At 32.1% G+C, this 18,960-nt stretch overlaps 1 protein-coding gene and 1 pseudogene across 1 annotated transcript; both read left to right on the top strand.

The window, feature by feature from the left end:
• Positions 1 to 420: 420 nt before the first annotated feature.
• Positions 421 to 16,207, top strand: LOC134230782 (contactin-1-like; annotated as a pseudogene).
• Positions 5,555 to 7,006, top strand: LOC134230777 (uncharacterized). Its single transcript, XM_062712626.1, has 2 exons — positions 5,555 to 5,836; positions 6,658 to 7,006. The coding sequence occupies exons 1-2, from the start codon at positions 5,727 to 5,729 to the stop codon at positions 7,004 to 7,006; spliced, it is 459 nt and encodes a 152-aa protein (XP_062568610.1). The 5' UTR covers positions 5,555 to 5,726.
• Positions 16,208 to 18,960: the final 2,753 nt, after the last annotated feature.

Raw genomic sequence — 18,960 nt, 5'->3', positions numbered from 1 at the left:
GGAATCACATTTCCTGAAATTTAAGCTCTAAATAGAGACTATGGATCAAAATATATTCGATTGAGGAAACAGTCTGAACAATGACACATCGCTCTTCCCATAAAGACATGGTTATCGTCCTGCGATATGTATATATTTTGCCAAATAAAGTCAATGCCAATAAAAATAATCTGTTGAATATATGTGTAATCAGGAATAAAGGGCAATGAAAATTTTCGTTCTTGGCAGCATTCTCATTTATATTCATGGTAATGTATTTCAATTAAAAATGTACTTTACGAATTGTATAAATTTAATTTTGATAATGTTCTTTAATTACAATTAATTGTTTATACATATGTATATTAAATTCCCATATATGTTACATGAATTAGATGAGTCTTTGATTAGTTTTGTTACTGACCAATAGGAGTATGACCATTCAACCTTCCTCCTGTGATAACGTCCGAGTTTAAACAAGAGTATTTCTTGCCTCGTTTTCATTCTTCTCCTTTGACTCTACTATGTAGTGCTCACAACGGTGCAATCACGTGAGTACGTTAAACTTTACTTTTTATCCTTAAGTGACAGTAACAGTGAAAATTATTTACAAACAATATATAAATTGAAATTTATAATGCAATGAAGGAAACAATACACAGAATTACTACAGGTACCATTGGTTTAAAAATGACATGAAATTCAAGAACATTGGGCGTATTGTAGTGAACAAGAAAACTGGAGCAATCTTCTTCCAAAATCTCACACAGAGTGATTTTGGTGAATTCTATTGTTTGGCAGAAAATAAATATGGAACTTTGGTATCCTTGTTTGTTAAAATCTCTGAAGGGAGTGAGTATAAAACGTTTCTTTAAATAATTTCTTACAAAAAATTAATTGCATAGGATCTTTTGATTTTCGAAGACAAATATAGTTTTGTGCTCTTGGATTTACATTGCAAAATTAGCTTTCAGGTTTACTCATAAGATATATTTGTTAGTTGTTGATAAATTTCCTACGAAGACACTGACAAACTTGTGAGGAACACCACCATTGTCAGTTGAACTGTATGGATAAACCTAGATGTGAGCCGAGAGAATCGTGTGATATAGAATGGAAATATGGCATTGGAACATTGAATACTGTATTCATAGGAAAGGAAACAGCAGTGGACGGTGAAGGTAACAAATTATGAACATGCTATTACATCATTGTGTAAGGAAAAATGCTATTTATATCTGTTAAAGCCGTGGCTAGCTATATGAGTTCAAGGGCAGCATACGCTTTTGTCGGAATAAGGGCTGCCTGAGGCCGTTAGGTTCAATGGTCGACAAAACGCATTTTGCCCGAGAACATAGTCAATAAATGTTTGCTATAGCTTTTTTTATTTTTTCTTACACACATGCATTTTGTACTGTCTTCCGTGATGTAACTTTAGGTCCGTCACTGTTGAACACCATTGAATGTAAAAGAGATCAAGTTCCGCCCATTCTGTGATGTAAGAAGTCCATCATCTCACCCAGCGGTCAAAGTTGAGTGCACGGGACCCATAAACACTGGCCACTGGCTGTGTTAGACAGGTGGCCGCTTAAATGAGTTAAAATATAGTGAAAAAAAATTGAATGGGCGGGATTGAAACTGGCCGCTCATGGGGATTGGCCGCTGGGTAAGGGTGGCCGTAACAGCAGGTGCGACGTCGCACTGTACTTTATAGTAAAAGACAATTCAAATTTACATTTATGCCCCTCAATAATTTTACTCGTGTGTACATAAAAACAAACAGTTAATAAATGGTTATCCTCCCCAACACACAATGTTTGATGAACCCTGTGCTTATGTAAAATTTAATGATTTTTTTTCATGAGATAGTAGGTGCTTTTGATGAAAAAAATAAGATAACGTTGTATTTCACGGAGTGCTTATTTTGTATTATAATATATATTTTTATTACATGATTGAATAATTTCCATCTCTCTGATTGGCTAAGATCCAACTATGTTAGAAATATAATACGTTGTATTGACCTGCACTTGACGTTCCAGGTCAATACAAGGATTTATTTCCTCTACATTGATCTAAAAATAGATTGGGAAATTCCAAATTGATACAAATTGTTTTGGAAAGCTATTTAAACGACTATGGTTTTTTTTTCATGTGAACAAAACATAAGCGAATATATATTTTAGGGTGAGGCTGGTAAGAGAGGATGCAGGGACCCCCCCCCCCCCCTCCAACACCTTTACTGAACAGCATTTTTTTTTTACTTTTTGGCAGTCAGTTTTCCCTGATAATACTTCTTCTTTTCAAAATCTATCCCATAAAAAAAATGATACTATATATTTTTTTCATGGGAACTAAAATTGATTAAAAAAAGAACATTTCAAATTGGTACGACTGGTAAGGTTTATTCACATTTTAATTCTGCTTCTCTCTTGAATTTGGTTAGGACTTATCGGTAATTAAATACAAACAAGTAATGAGCTGTATCATTTTATCAGTGATTCATATAAAATAATTCTTGCTGTTTTTCGGTCAATACAATGATTTAGCCTTCGGGTTTGGTGAATATTGTACTCCTCAAATGGCTAAATCATTGTATTGACCTCAAAAAACAGCAATAATTGTATATTATATTTTATGAAATAATAATAATAATAATAATCAAAGTAAAAAATAAAACAAAACCAAAAAAAAAATTAAAATAGAACAACAGATAGGATTCAAATCCTTGGATACAAATTCAAAATTTTTTTTCTAAATATCTTTCTAAGAAACAAGTAAGACTAACAGACAGACAGAGGGACAGACAGTTAAATAATTTAAGGAGACTAATAAATAACATGAAGATTCCGAGTGATCATTTGGAAGAATTTATCGTTACATCTTTTTAAGTGGTGAAGGGTTGGCATTCATTTTTATTTGCTTTTTTGACAGTACTACCGGTATATAATAAATACGTATGAACGTATGAAGCATAAAATTTTCAACGAATAGACTTGTTTGTCATTGATTTTCTGATAAGTCTCAATTCACAATATATACATAGATAAATAGAAACGCAACACCCTAATTTTAGGGTGAAAATTATATACGGGTTATAACTATGTACCAAAAAAGTTGATAAACGGTTGAATGATTTTCTTTCCATTACCGGAAGTTGCTTTTAAGCCCTCTTAACAGAAATCAAAATTTTGCATTTTTGATAAATTTTTTAGCAATATTTTGGGTTTTCAAGGTTTTGTAGCTGTTCATTATAAGTATTGTACTGAAATCCCGGGGGGGAAATCCTTCTTTCTTTTCCGGATGTGATGCCTATATTTCCTCAATATGACTTATAACAAGTATTTGCATTGCCAATGCTGGTAATTCTCAAAATAGAGAAAAAGAAGAGCTTCAGATGCAAATAAACACTATGTAACGACTCATCAGGCTCTTGTGTTTCAATAACCTAAATGACAGTTTCTTGACCGGAAGTCCAAGAGTTACAGCACTACTCCAAGTTAGAGAAAATTCGACCGCAATATCTGAAAAACATGCATTTAAAAATATCAAGAATATTAATTTCGCTCAGATTAAGACATTAATAAACCTAATGCATGGTAGAAATCGGGCTGCATTTGTTGTATATGGCGGACTAGCACATTTTATTTAAATAGTCGGAAGGGGGGATGTTGATGTTTTAAGAGTATGTTACTTTCTAAGGTCTAAAAATAAAATTCAACGTTTAAATTAAGCATGAATTTTTGGGTAAATTTACTTTTTACCAAAACATATTCATTTTTAATGTTATCATTAAACTTAGAAAGTAACACATAACTCTTAAAACATTCCCCTTCTTGCTATCAGTCATTTTGAGGAAATATAGGCATCACATCCGGAAAAGAAAGAAGACTGAATTTTTTCCCGGGATTTTGGTACAATACTTATGATTCACAGATACAAAACCTTGAAAACCCAAAATATTGTTAAAAATTAAATTAAAAATGCAAAATTTTGAATTCTATTAAGAGGGCTAAAAAGCCAATTCCAGTAATGGAAAGAAAAGCATTCTACCGTTAAATAACTGATTTGGCAAGGTAAAAGATGTGTTAACTTTTTTGATACGTAGTTATAACCCGTATATAATTTTCACTCTTAAATAAGGGTGTTGCCTTTCTATTGATTGTGAGTATACATGTCGGTCTACAGAGATTGTAAAATGTGATCATTTTTTTAAATGGTATTCTTTTTTTTTTATTGGGTGCATATCATTACCGCTACATTTTCGAAATTTTCATAACCGCTACATAGTCATTACCGCTACAAAAAACGTTACATTACCGCTACATATAAAACTATACATTACCGCTACATTGCCTATTTCGTTGGCCATCAACTTATGCGTGTACAGATTGATTTAAAGTATGTAATATATAATAGTATAAGTCCTGTATCCCTGCTCACCACGGGGAGGTGAAAGTAGCACTTTAAGCCATATGGGTTTTGTTTAATTGAATTTTTTTATTTGAAATACATTCTTTTTCATAAAAAAACTTTTGAAATTTTAAAAATTAAATCAAGCACTGCCCATAGATAAAACTCACAGTCTTCGCGTTCTTCTGTTTAGAATTCAAATCGAAATTGTAGTCCACTACATATTGAGTGAATTCTGTTGATTGGTACTAATAACCATACCTGGCTAGTTCAATATGTAGCGGTAATGAGTTGTTTTCGGCTGGTTCAATATGTAGCGGTAATTTGTTTTCGGCCCAAAAAAATGTAGCGGTAATGAGTTGAATTTTTTGGCGATGTAGCGGTAACGTTGACCTCCCTTTTTATTTATAGACACAAATTACGGACACTGTAATACAACAAAAGAGGATTTTCACAAATTCCAAACCAGAGAAACTACGGTGACTTGGAAATATCCAACAGAGATGAATCGAATAAAAGTCATTTGTAATTCTTTTTGTTAAATTTTGGTAGCATATCTTAATTAAAATGTAAGAAGAAAAACTATTACTAAGTGTGAAAATACCAGACATTAAGTGACTAGTATAATCAGTCAAAATGGGTATTTTAGCAAGTGTTCAGCCATTAAATTTTGAGGCAGATAGACAAAGGAAATTCAGTTTTATAGTATGCATCTCTCTTAGGTATTTCTTTTCGCACTTCGTATGATTCTATCCATTGCTCTTTCTTATCATTTTCCTTCACTGTCCGTCTTTGAAAATAAACAACATATGTACAAGACAACAGATAAGTACAACTGTACCAGGTAGGTATAAAGCAGTATACTTAAGGTTGACAAACTGCCGTGCAATCAATTTGCAGTGGGCGGAGCTAGTAACTACAATTCTCCATATTGTATATTCATGGCCAAATTCCAAGAAATCTCAATATAGCTTTTTAACTCTCTATACGTTTATCCAAAAAAGAAGTACATTTAATCGTTGATGTTAACCTATTATTTAAGTAACTTGGACCTATATAAAATGGTATATAGTTCAGGGACTGTGTATGTAAAGTTTCTTTTTGAATGAGTACCGGTAGAGGAAATTCAAAATTTATCTATAACTACATGTATACGTATTTCGTATTTCTATGCTTCTTTGATTCAACGCCGCCAATCAACCTATCAGCTTTGAAAAGGTTGTCCAATAAGCGAGGGCATTGCTTAACATCGATCGGGATGAAGAGCGAAAAGAAGCAGTTAACTGAAATCTATGCAATTTCCTGCAAACTAAATCATGAAATCGAATTAACAAATGAACTTTTTTTATTTTTATGCTGACGATTTACGATTGTCAATCATCATCACATCCTCCGTTGTTGGAGTTCTTGTGATCGTTATGATATTTGCTTGTTTCATCACAAGGTAAAGTGAATCATGTAAAAACATTAGAATATTATACAATTGTTGCTGTTTTTTGAGGTCAATACAATGATTTAGCCATCTGAGGAGTACAATATTTAACGAGCCTGAAGGGCGAGGTGAATATTGTACTTCGAAGATGGCTAAATCATTGTATTGACCGAAAAAACAGCAATAATTGTTTTATTATGTGATTCACTGATAAAATGATACAGCTCATTACTTGTTTGCATTTTATTAAGTCCTAGCCAAATACAAGAGAGAAGCAGAATTAAAATGTGAATAAACCTTACCAGTCGTATCAATTTGAAATGCTTTTTTCAAATCAATTTTAGTTGCCATGAAAGAAATATATAATGTCAGTCTTTTTTTATAGGATATATTTTGAAAGGAAGGAGTATTATCAGGGAAAACTGATTGCCAAATAGCAAAAAAAAATTGTTCAGTAAAAGTGTTGGAGGGGGGTCCCTGCATCCCCTTTTACCACCCTAACCCTAAAATATATATTCGCTTATGATTTGTTCACATAAAAAAATCATAGTCGTTTAAATAGCTTTCCAAAACAATTTGTATCAATTTGGAATTTCCCAATCTATTTTTAGATCAATGTAGAGGAAATAAATCCTTGTATTGACCTGGAACGTCACGTGCAGGTCAATACAACGTAGTATTTTTCTAACATAGTTGGATCTCAGCCAATCAGAGAGATGGAAATTGTTCAATCATATAATAAATGGGAAATATATATTCGACAAATGTTCACTGACTTACACATGCTTACTTTTAAATACGATATTATTTACTTTCAAAATGAATCATTGTAGAGTAATTAAAAGAAAAGGAAATCAAGAAAAAAGTTCAACAACAGAGGAAATAATTACCTCAGATCTTTATTCTGAACCGATTCCAAAATCAGGTGAAAGTAAAAAGAAAACGAGGGATCACATCACTGATGAAGACGAATCAGCTTATTCTGTAGCTGATACTAACGACAATGAGTACTCACAACCCCTCATCAACAGAGACAATCGAACGGGACAGGAGCATTCTGTGAAAGATGTTACCATTTCAGACAGTGAATATGCTGATACAGATTTGGGTGAATATGATGTTTTAAGAGGACAGCGAAAGAAACACTGCGCCATGGTTAAAATCGGTAGCCGCCATGATTAAATTTTATTGCATCTCAGTCCTGACATCTACTTTTTTTTTAATGACTTGAGTAGTTAATTGTGTTTATACTATGACTGGCGTGCTTCTGGCATGCCTCAAAGGAAAGCGGACTGTGCTAAAGTGTGCTAAACAAACACGTAGATCATTAATGGGGGACAATGCTGTGAAGCGTGACAATCAATGGAGAGTCAATCAGGCTCAGCTGATCAGATTATCATTTTTTTTTTAGATTTTATTATCCTGTATACATGTAAATAATTTTGGGGAACTTCAACATGTTCACTACATGATTAGATATATAACGGGTTTATAAAATGACGAGCATGATAATCGTCATGCATGCTGTGTCAGAAAAAAATACTCTGAAAAAATTTCATATTCCTTTTTAGTTAATCAATTTCTCATGCTCTGATTTTTTAAGCTTTAACATTTATTTTATCTTTTTGATAAAATGTGCATAGAACCTATGTCTCAATTGCCGTCTTAGCATGCTTAGTTTTAATCACCGGTATAGTCGTAGTTTTAGAGTTACTTCCCGTTGTTATGAAACGTCGCGTGGCGCTATTTTTAGCACCGGGCACGTGGACAAAACTTGGTGAAAAATGCAATATCTAGAAAAATGAAAGGTTTAGAAAAAAGGGACTCTGGTCCAAATGTCCCTTTGTATGTTAACTTAGAAAAAATACTACCCATTCATCAGTTTTAGTTCTAGTGACACAGAAAATTTCATACAACAGGCTACAATTCTTATAATCATTAATTTCTGAAAAATATTGTCATGGTTACTGGCTTACTGTATCAACAATTTTTCTATAAATACCTTCAGAAGGTTACTACAGTTTTGGGCAAATTTTAGTACATTTGTGAAGTAAGATACAGGATAAATCCTTTTCAATTTAATTTTTATCTTTTAACTTTAAAAAGTGTAAGTTGTTCCATTGTTTTGTGTTGCAGTGGTAAAGTCTAAAAATAGTCAAACCAATCATTGATAAATGAAGATTAGGAAGTCTAACACATTTTCATGTCACATCTCGCCTTCGCGCAGCTTCCTCCATGGTTAAATTTTCAAATATGGAGAACCCTGCACTGGTATATAAGATATTTTTATGCCTTCCATATAATAATAGTGCAAATTTAAAACCAAGTTTCCCGCAGCTCTGTTATTTTTCAGATTGAATTAAAACCAAGAATGAGTATTGTTGTAAATATGTCATTTATTAATGACACAAATGAAAGACATGAAATTTGGGAGATCCTATGACTTTCTACAATTTGTACCTACACCTTGTTATTTATCTCCCAGAACTTAAAATACAATATTACAATACAAGTTCGATTATTCAATAGGTAAAGTACACTACATATATTTGTAATTACCAATCAAGAAGGAGAAGACTTACAACAAAAATATGAAATTTCTGGAGCATTCTCCTTGCCTAAATATTTTAATATTATCCCAACAGTACAGTTCGATTAAAAATAATTAATTAGTACGCATATGAAATTGTTAAGACTTATCATTTAGAAGTAATTTTCTGTCATTTTGCCAACTTTTCTACTAATATAGTTTTCTTACCCACTGTCGTAATCTTTCTCTATAAAATGTTCAAAATCTGTTTTATATCGCTATCTCTTCATCTAAATTTCGATCATGCAATGAAATAAAAAGTTTTGGTTGACAATGCAGTATTCATCTCTTGGACCCTTGGTGACCATAAATCTGTTGAAAATGTAATTTTCTCTCTTGTCAATGCATATTAGTCATGAAATGCGCTATTTTCACCATATCCTGTAAATGCCGTTTAAAATGATTTTAATTGTCATATAGAGACCTCTGCTCGAAAATATGCAATTAAATAACAAAAGTCCTGTTTCTGAAGATCATATACATGTTTAAATTTTTGGATCTATGTCTGCGCTCATATTTTAATTCTTAGCTGCGGGTATTTCAATGTTTTCTGCAAAATTTAAGAACATTTCATTTTCACAAGACCTGTTTTACAATACCTGCATTCTAAAAAAGAAAAAAATTTGTTAAAGAAAATAAAAGCACTTAGATTTAAAGATTCTTCTTTAGTTTGATATATGAAATGGAGAGAGGGTGATAGTCAAATAATTGTTAAAAAAGGGACTGTGCCATTTTATGCAAAGAGTGAACCTTGCTCTTGCTTATTAATCATTAACATTTTCAATTTCCAGCTTTCTTTTAATAAGTATGGAACTCTCAATTACAAAGAGAAGTAAACTGTGTTGTGACGCTTACCTTGATAATAATTTTGTAGTCTCAACTTCTTAAAAATAATTTAGTTCTGATGACAAAACACTGGTTTTGAATATGAAGGGTATTGAATATTTCCCTTAAAAACCGCTTGACCAGGATAAATCAACGTGATAAAATGTGGTATTTTTTTTTATTTTGACTTCTATTCTGCTGAAGTTTAAGAAATATATATTTTTTTTTTCTCCAAGCATTCGTTTACAATAAACGAATTGTACTTAAGAGTTTTTGTAAAGGAAAACATTAATACAACAATGTGGGATATCTACAAAAGAAATAATATTTTTCTAAATCAGTAATAAAATTCTGTATTCAATGCCCTGAAGAAAAACATTAAATCACGTTTATCAAGTTCCACTCAAAATATAAATTAATTTTAAATTCAGGAAATCAAATTTCTCTAAAAAAAAAAACAAAAAAACAAAACAAAACAAAACGTCTTTCCTGCCACAGTACTTCATCTTTCTACAGGAAGCAAACTTCTTTTTAAAAAACAAGGAAAACTTTAGTTGATGTTGTTAAACTTTAAACATAATCCAATACAAATATTATGAAAAGGAAGTACCGCTCCTTTCGACCGCAGTCTCATTCAAATCAAACTTGTTCGAGGGTTGATCCAAAAGTTCGTGGAATTTCTTTCTAAAATTTTATCGTGATTTGATGAAATCAATCAATAGGCATATTCATAATATAGAGTCATAATACAACAATATTGGAAAATTTCACCACTGTCCAGTCACCAATAAGGTCACGCGAGCTTTCTAAAATTGGATAGTTTGGAAACCCGGGGGAGACTTCGACGTAACGTCAAGTTAGAGATGTCACGTCACGTTATAGAAGCATGTCGCCCAAATGTCCAATTATCATACGTAATTCTACAAAATACTGTCTTTTTCTCCATTTTTTTTCTCAAGAAAAGCCTGGGTATCCTCTCGCAACAACTTATCTTCATTTTTTACTCATATTTCAAAATACTACCCATCTTTCCATATGAGATTCCAATTTCAGTAGCAATGTCAAGATCAGAACGGCAGCCGACAACGTCCATTAACGCTTTAAATTTGTCTAGGGGGATACGTACTTAAACAGAGCCTCTAAAAAGCGACCACACTTTTTATCAATGTCCATGGAAGTTCTATTTTCTTAAATTTCTTATGCCACTGGAAAACCAGTAACTAGATGCTTTTTTCCCAAGCCTATGTCTATAATATACGCGTATAAGATCGAGTGATCCCGGGACTTTCAAAAGAAGTGTCACTTGACCAAATTTTGACGTTAACTAACAACTTAAAGATGAGCAATAAATTATCAACTTATAAACTAAATATCCAGTAAAATCAGTAAAACTCTCACACAAAGGTTTAAAAAATATTCGGCAATCGTAATAATGACATAATTTTCCTTTTATATACCACATAGGGCGGTTTAATTCTTATTTCACGAATTAAGAATTTAAATGATAATAAACGCGTTAATGTCTCCCCCGCATTTCCAAACAACCGTTTCTATGGCAACTGCCATAAAGTAACTATCAAAGATATTTAAAATCTTTTTTAATTTAAAATATTCAACAAGTGTCTATATTTTCCTTTGTAATTTTCATCCGATTTCACTGAAAAATAAATGAATTATGAAGAAATTCCACGAACTTTTGGATCAACCCTCGTATTCCACTTGAACATGCGACCATATATATGCCAACGAACAGCTAATGGAAGGTTTTATTGTTTGTTTTATTTATTTGTATTGTTTAGAGATTTTCCGAGACCGATCACTGATACCATATATCCTGTTGGGCTAGAGATAAAAAGATACCACAGAGTCTGACGTATCTGTTTCAAATTTGGATATTTTACTTGATAAAGATGTTAATGGTAATATATATCCATTTCCAATTGTTTTCTCTATGATAAACACTACTAAATTCCATCTAGTTAATTTCTTGGTAATACCTGTGGTATGTATATTTCTCTCTTGAAATACTACTGAAAGGTCAAATATCAACCTGCCACCTGGTTTATAAATACACTGAAGAAAAAATTAGATGGTTTGTTTAATTGTTTACTAAGTAATTAGATATGATATATCTTTTTACAAACAAAATACTAGTAAATAATGAATTATCTTCAGATCAAAAGCAGGTCGTTAGCGCAACTCTGTCCACTATCACCAAGGCCTTGCGAGGCCGAGAACTTCAATTCCGTAAAGAAGAAATCGTCGAGAAATCGGCAAAGCCACATACAATCCATCATCTGATACAAACATCGTTCCTCAGTTTTTACCATCCAACTTCGTAAGCAACTCAAATTCTATATACGTGCTTGTATTTCCGACAACCTAAATTCAGGTCACATATATGATTTAAATTAATAAGATTTCTTTGATCATAATTGAAAATTCTTTTGTTATTTATTTCATAAATGTTGGTACTTAGCTACAGTAACTAAACAATCATTAAATTCTTTTCGTGTTTTTATGGGACTATTTCTTATAGTAAAATTTGACGTCATGCGGCAGGGCAATGGAAAATACATGGAATGCCTCGTGCATTTCTAATCCACTAATTCAGACGGTATTTCGATTTATTTTAAGATTGTTATTTCAACTAAAAATAAAAATATAAGGAATCACTTGCTAGTTAGGAAGATACATGTATATGCCAGGGATATCAACGATAGTGGGAAACCACAGGTACTTGTGGACAGGACCCCCCCCCTCCCCTCGATATTCAACACCGGGGCTTATTGGACATTTTTTTTCACAAATTATATTTATTACACTTATTCATCATGTGCACAATATGAAAAAATCGCCAAAACCCCAAAACAATCGCTCCACAAAAAATACCCCACTATACAATATAAGGGAGAAAGGTATGCCTTTCCGGTGACGACGGATTTTCCCGTTATTTTCCGATCATGACAAGGAGGAGGAGATGCTCACTCCTCCATGGCACCTGATCCCACTTCTGATGTTTTGGAGGTCCTTGTTTGCTCTGCTCCTATTTTGTATTTTTTAAAGGACTTTTGATCTTGAATACTGTTCATTATCTCCCTTTATTTCATTTCTAGAATAGTACAAGGAAGATTCTAGTCATGGGTGAGTATATAACTATCAAGTTCCTAAAGAGCAATTTTTCCGCCTAGTTTTTTCACTGTTTAGACAAATTTGTTTCCTATTCTATTTATTGACCATTTATATTTAGCGCAGACGCCAAAACACTTAGAGATGTAAATGTTTTTGCCATAGTTTTTCTACAAAGTACCAAATTTGAAGAATCAAGATGGAGAGCCTTGCGATCAGTCTCATTTTACTTTGTGTCAAAGATGGTACCCTCTTCTGCAACGGTAAAAATGTTTTTCATCGTATTCAAAAAATTTATTCTGATTAAAATGCTAAACAAAAAATAATATTCTGATTTCTAGGAGCAGAACTCATTAATTTGCCTCCTGTTATAACATCAGAGTTTGAACCGGAGTATTTTGAACCCATCTTTCATTCTACTCCATTATCCTTGTTTTGCCAAGCCAAATACAACGTACTCAGGTTAGTATCAGTTTATAATACCTTTGCAATAGTAAAATGACGATGATAATAAAAAGCTAAATGCTTTGAAATCTCAGATTTTCCTTGAGGTTAAATTTTCGTTGTATTTGAGTTATAAAGAGACCCGCGAATTCATATCCATCACAAAATGTAAAATATTATATACATAATTACTAAACAATTCAACATCCACGAAATCAAAAGAGTTTTTCCTCAACCCATAAATTTTTTCCCCACGAAAATATGTGATTTTAGAGTACTGTAAATCACTTAATTTTCGCGAAACCTTATTTTTGCGAGATAGTCATTGACTCTTTATAAGCGAGACAAAATTTTCACGAATTTCTGATCATTGCTCTGTGTAATCTTAAGGAATTCTATTATTCGCGAGAAAGAAATTTTCGCAAGCACACTGTCTCGCGTAATTACGCAAAAATAAAGTTCTCGCGAATAAAGAGTGATTTACAGTAAGTAATTTTGTCAAATAGAATACGATGATCTCAATGTTTTAATTCATTTAATCAGGTATCAGTGGCATAAAAATTATTCAAAGATTGTGGAAAATGATCGAATTTCCTTCAACCCGTTAACTGGTGAAATCGTCTTTAGAAATCTAAAAAAAGAGGACTTTGGTGTTTATTATTGCACGGCAGAAAATAAGTTTGGAAAATCAGTCTCACTATTTTTCACATTATCGGAAGCAGGTAAAGCGATAATTATTGTTTTTAAACATGTTGTCAGATCGAGAAATGATAAATATCAATTTCAGATCATCTGTAAACTTCAATATATATAAATAATATATCTGTAATGTTCTGGACGTTTTGAATACCACATCAGTAGCAATAAGTATCATTTTATCCTTGTAAATATTACCTCATTTATTCAACTATTCCAAGATATAGTATTAGTCTATATACTTGTCAAAATCATAACACAATGATATTTATTAAAAGTTCAATTTATATTTCATTGTTGAATGGTTGAGATTATTGCTACTACAAAGGTATTTCATACGGTTTAAATATTTAAAAGTGACCACCAAAATAACAAAGAGACATAATTTTTAATCTGTTGATAGTGTTTTCGATGAAACGGAAGATTTATTTTTCAAATCATTCAATTAAAAGTCTCAATATTGATAATAAAATATTTCCTGTTTCTATTTTGGTGCTGCGTTTGATATATGTTACATTGTATACAAACAAAACTGAAGTCGCAAAACTTAATATTGTAGATCTTGACCAATTTTCTGAAGAATCGAACGTGCAAGAAACGTGCAGGGAATATCATCATTGTAAACGTTCCTGTCTCAATCAACCACGTTGTCAACCCAAAACAGAATGTATAATAGAATGGAAACTTGGATCTGGAACCTCAAAGAGTGTTTTGTACAGCGAATCTGTAGCCTTGGATCGTGAGGGTAAATTAAATCATGTACAACTGAAGTTTCAAAAATAAATTTTCCAGAAGCTACATAGCCCATCTATAATAGAATATAAAGAGATGTATTTCAACTAAGAAACAATGTTTAGATTAAGATTTAATCAATTCTAATCTATTGAAAAAAATCATTTAGGAAATCTTCATTTTCTGAACATAGGGAAATCTGACGGGTATAAAAATTACACTTGTGGAATTTGGAAGAATCAATGTGTTAAAAATAATCAGCAATGCATATCTCCAGATAAATGGTAAGTGAATTATATTATATGATTGAATAATTCCTATCTTTCTGATTGGCTGAGATGCAACAATGTAGAATAAAACTTCGTTATGTTCGCCAGCACGTGACCTCCCAGGCTTCTATCTAAGTCTACATTAAAAGAAATAATTTGATTTGGAGTTGGATTACCACCTTCAGATCCTAGCTCCTCTCATCCAAAAAATTTTAAAATAATGAAAATTACAATTGTTAAGCGCTTCGTCAGCTAAAACCAGTGCAAAATTAATCGTGTAATCTATCTACTTCTTGTTTCATTTTTGTTTAAATTCATCATGACAAAGTGTCAAGATCTTTTTTCTTATTTCTTCCTTTCTTTATATTTGATCTTACTTTTCTTAAAATGACTAGGGACATTGTACGTATAATAAATGTGAACAATAGAAAATTATCATTTGTATTCAATAATAATGTTTAGATTCAAATCTGTTAAGAAAAATTTTTGTATCTATTTATATACCACTATGTACCTTACGTAACTTTTGTAGAGTCTTCTGAAGACATCTCCCCAGAGGCAGTTTATAAAAGTGGCGACAAAGCTTTCGTTGGAGAAAATGCTACCCTTCTCTGTATTTTTTCTGGAAAGTAAGCATGTTTCCTTAATAATTTTCCACTTTTGCTTTCCCCAAATTTTGCTCGATGAATATAAAATTATATATGACACTTCAGACAACTAAAAAAATGTTTGTTTTTCATGCATATAAAGTATTTATTGTTGCTGTAAATAGCCCTGTTCCAAAAATAGAATGGCAGAACAAAAATGGAACGTATATATCAACAAACCACAAATACATCGTCGGTCAGTATGGACGTCAGCTACACATCATAAACGTAACTTTAGCTGACGAGGGTGTCTATGAATGTAAAGTCAACAGAAATCTAATTCAGAGTCCATTCCTTAATGTTACATGTACGTACAAGTTGCTTCTTTGTAGGTTTTAAATTTTCGCTATTAGATATTTTTGTATCCATAATGCATTTTTCATGAAAACAACTAATTTTTCCCCCCAATTTTGCTATTAGCCCCTCCACTTTTTCCTGATGTCGGAAAGCGTTTCATGACAAAAATACTTCAGAATTTGACAAAAGAATCCACTGCTATCCAATGCAACGCAATGTCCGTAAGAAACGAAATCGATCCCATTGTAATCAAATGGATGGAAAATGGAGAGATCTTGAATGAAGGTTTTTGTTTTATTAGAAATGCATCACGAGTAGTGTTTTCTAGCGTAAACGCAATTGTTCTTACATTATTGTGTATTTAAATGATAATAAAATCAGAATCGATTATTGGTCCTCTGTTTAATATTAATGAATTCCGATATTACTTATACATTCCCTTCTATTTAATATTTTCAAATTGTTTATAAAAGGTCAGCATATTTAATCACATCAGGCAATTGAGAAACAAATTGTGATTCTATTTAAAAATATATATATAATAATTATACGCTATTACTAGCAGTGCATTGTTTTATTTTATATATCTTTTTTAACAGATGTTAGATACCAGCTTTCAGGGGACAAAAAGACTCTTCATATTTACAACGAGAATTCAGACGACAGTGGTTGTTACACATGTGTGATAGAAAATAGTGAAGGAATTGCAGTAGCAAATTTTTTACTCCCTTATGGTAATATTTCAGACTGACAGACAGAGGGACATACAGTTTCACCGGCAGGGGATTAATAAATCCCTAAATGACGATACTACGAGGAGTGATCAAAAAGTTCGCGAACTATCTCTATATCTACAAAACCCCAATTCAGATTAGAAAAATAATTAGTACACACATAGCCATACACAAGTTCTATAAATAGCACGTGCTGAATTAAGTTTTGCTTCTTGTTTGTGACGTCACAATGTGAAAATGACGTCACTATGTAGGTCACTTGTGACGAAAAATGGTTGTGTCAGTCGAACTCGTTCAACAAATGACTGTAAAATTTATGGCATATCTTAAAAATCCATTTGAAGTAGCGTATAATAATTTGTACACAGTTTATAAAGACCTGTAAATTCAATCAATGATTGGATTGATCGTTTTAGTGAAGGAAGGCAGATGGTTAATAATGATACTTGTTATGTTGCTCAGTGAAAGCAAGTTTGAAAAGAGATCTGTTTTTAATTAAGCAGTTTGCTATCAACGACTTCCAATTTACACTTTAAAAAATAGTCGAATATTTCAACAATAATATAATTATTAAATACCTAAGATATCGTTTACTTTAGATTTTAAACATATTAGATAATTATAAAAGGAGGCACTCATTCTCTATCCACCTTAAATAAACGCCTCTCCCGAGACCGAAGATTTGGATTTTGATGGTCGCCTATGCTTATTTTTGGAAAGGATATTATTATCCACCCATTCTGTTGCCGAAATTTGACTATTTCTGACAAATGAACCGTCCTTGAGACAGAAATTTACTTACATGGGAAGAAATATAAAACTCAGAAAAATCTCTCAGCTTTTTGTGACAGAACGCTACGGAGGGGGTCACGTGACATCCTATATCACGTGATTCGCGCATGAGCAGAACGGTGACAGATGTGCATTAAAATTGGAGAGGCCTAATTTAAAATAAAATCAACACTGAAACCAAATATTATTTCTTTTATGGAAGTTATTCAATTAGTTCTCGAACTTTTTAATCACCCCTCGTAAATGATTATTTGGAAAAAAAAATTATCGCTACACCGTCCTCGCTTTTAAACTTTCGACCGTTTTGTAACTAGTAAATAATAAATGCGCATGAGCATATAAAGCATAATTTTTTTCAACGAAAAGTGTCTTTTCTGATTTTGTAATTCCTTACCATGAACTTCTATGTCTCAAATCCACGATAGATGTATACATGTACATCTACAGAGATAGTGAAAATGTGATAATTTGTTAACATGGTATTATTTTTTTTTATTTGGGTAATATTTTTTCTCAGTTACTGGATTTAGATCAAAATTAAAAGTTGATGCAACATCATAGGGAAAATATGAACTATTAGTAAAAGAACGGTTTCAAGTGATTAAATGGTGCTGAATGGCAAATACGTGTAGTTTCACTAACATTTCATTTACAAACATTCCATTAACAGCGTGTCACTTTGCTTAACCGAGCGTGGTAAAGTTTCACATGTTGATTACCATATTACTCATCGATTGGAAGTTTGATTTCAATGAAAGCAATACTACTTTGCTTATGAAACACAGAACCCAGCAATATACCACTTACAATACTGACCAATCGTATTGAATGATTGTTCACGAGAATGCAGTAAACAATAGTCAAATGTGGACAGACAAAGCACGTTTTTATCCTTATAATAATGATGGAATTGATCGCTATATACAATATATATATATATATATATATATATATATATATATATATATATATATATATATATATATATATATATATATATATATATATATATATATATATATATATATACAAGCACTAAAAATGACCAACGACACGAACAATAAAAATTGTCAAATTTTCGGGACGCCCTGTCCCTTCCTCAGGACAAAGAAAGAAGTTAAAAAGTCATAAGAACAAAGGAAAAAGAGAAACAAAAACAACTAGCACTACTACTAAACTACTAGATATTTACATACTTAATTACATGTTGAATTGAAAATTTTTAAGAACACTAATAAAGAAAGAATTCCGGACCGCTATGAAATGCGTCCGGTCTATCGGGTGTACTCGGGTGAAGTGCGATTTACATAATTGAACGAATTAATTATGCTAATTAATTACGACAATCAGTAAATCGTACATTGTTTCATTCTCTCAAAATGGCGTAACTTTACTTAATAAAGAATAATCAAAGAAAAATCATATAGCAGGGATATTTAAACATATGAATTATGATCAATTATAAATTTTGAAATATTTAAGGACTTATTATCTTGAAAAAATAATTAACAAAGGCGTAAGCAATACATAGTTATGTGGGTTGTTCGAGAGTTGGTGACGCAAATTAACTGTAGAGGTTACACTAAATTGAGAGAATAATCTTGTTTAGTATGATCAGGAATTGGGTCTAGTTTACGTTCATTCTGGTGAAGTTATTCAGTTTGTTAATACCATTAGGGCGAAATTACTTCAATCTGTGCATCCAGAACTTTTCTTTGCTTTTCCTCTGAGCATCTGTCCATCTTGGGTTATGGTCAATCACCACTACTGTCATGTCCTCCCATTTGTGACCCTCAAGGTTGAAATGTTCCCCAACGTGTTCATTGAGTTTTTTGGTCCTAAAGGTCGAACGGTGGTTATTGACTCTCCTGCGGAGATCTCCTGTTTCACCAATATACTGTTTGGAGCAAACTTTGCAACTGATGAGATAAATGCAGTTGTCAGTGATGACAGGACAAATTCCCCAGTATTTTGTAGCTGC

This window comes from Saccostrea cucullata, unplaced genomic scaffold (assembly GCF_032062105.1).
Source record: "Saccostrea cucullata isolate Sc308-1 unplaced genomic scaffold, CSIRO_AGI_Scuc_v1 ctg136, whole genome shotgun sequence".
NCBI classification, from domain to species: domain Eukaryota; kingdom Metazoa; phylum Mollusca; class Bivalvia; order Ostreida; family Ostreidae; genus Saccostrea; species Saccostrea cuccullata.
This window is presented reverse-complemented; position numbering and strand designations above follow the sequence as displayed.

Excerpts from the sequence above, each read along its gene's own strand:
- LOC134230777 (XM_062712626.1), top strand. The coding sequence starts at position 5,727 with ATGAACTTTTTTTATTTTTATGCTGACGATTTACGATTGTCAATCATC. Across the intron at positions 5,837-6,657 it reads TTTGCTTGTTTCATCACAAG|AGTAATTAAAAGAAAAGGAA; the intron begins GTAAAGTGAATC and ends GAATCATTGTAG.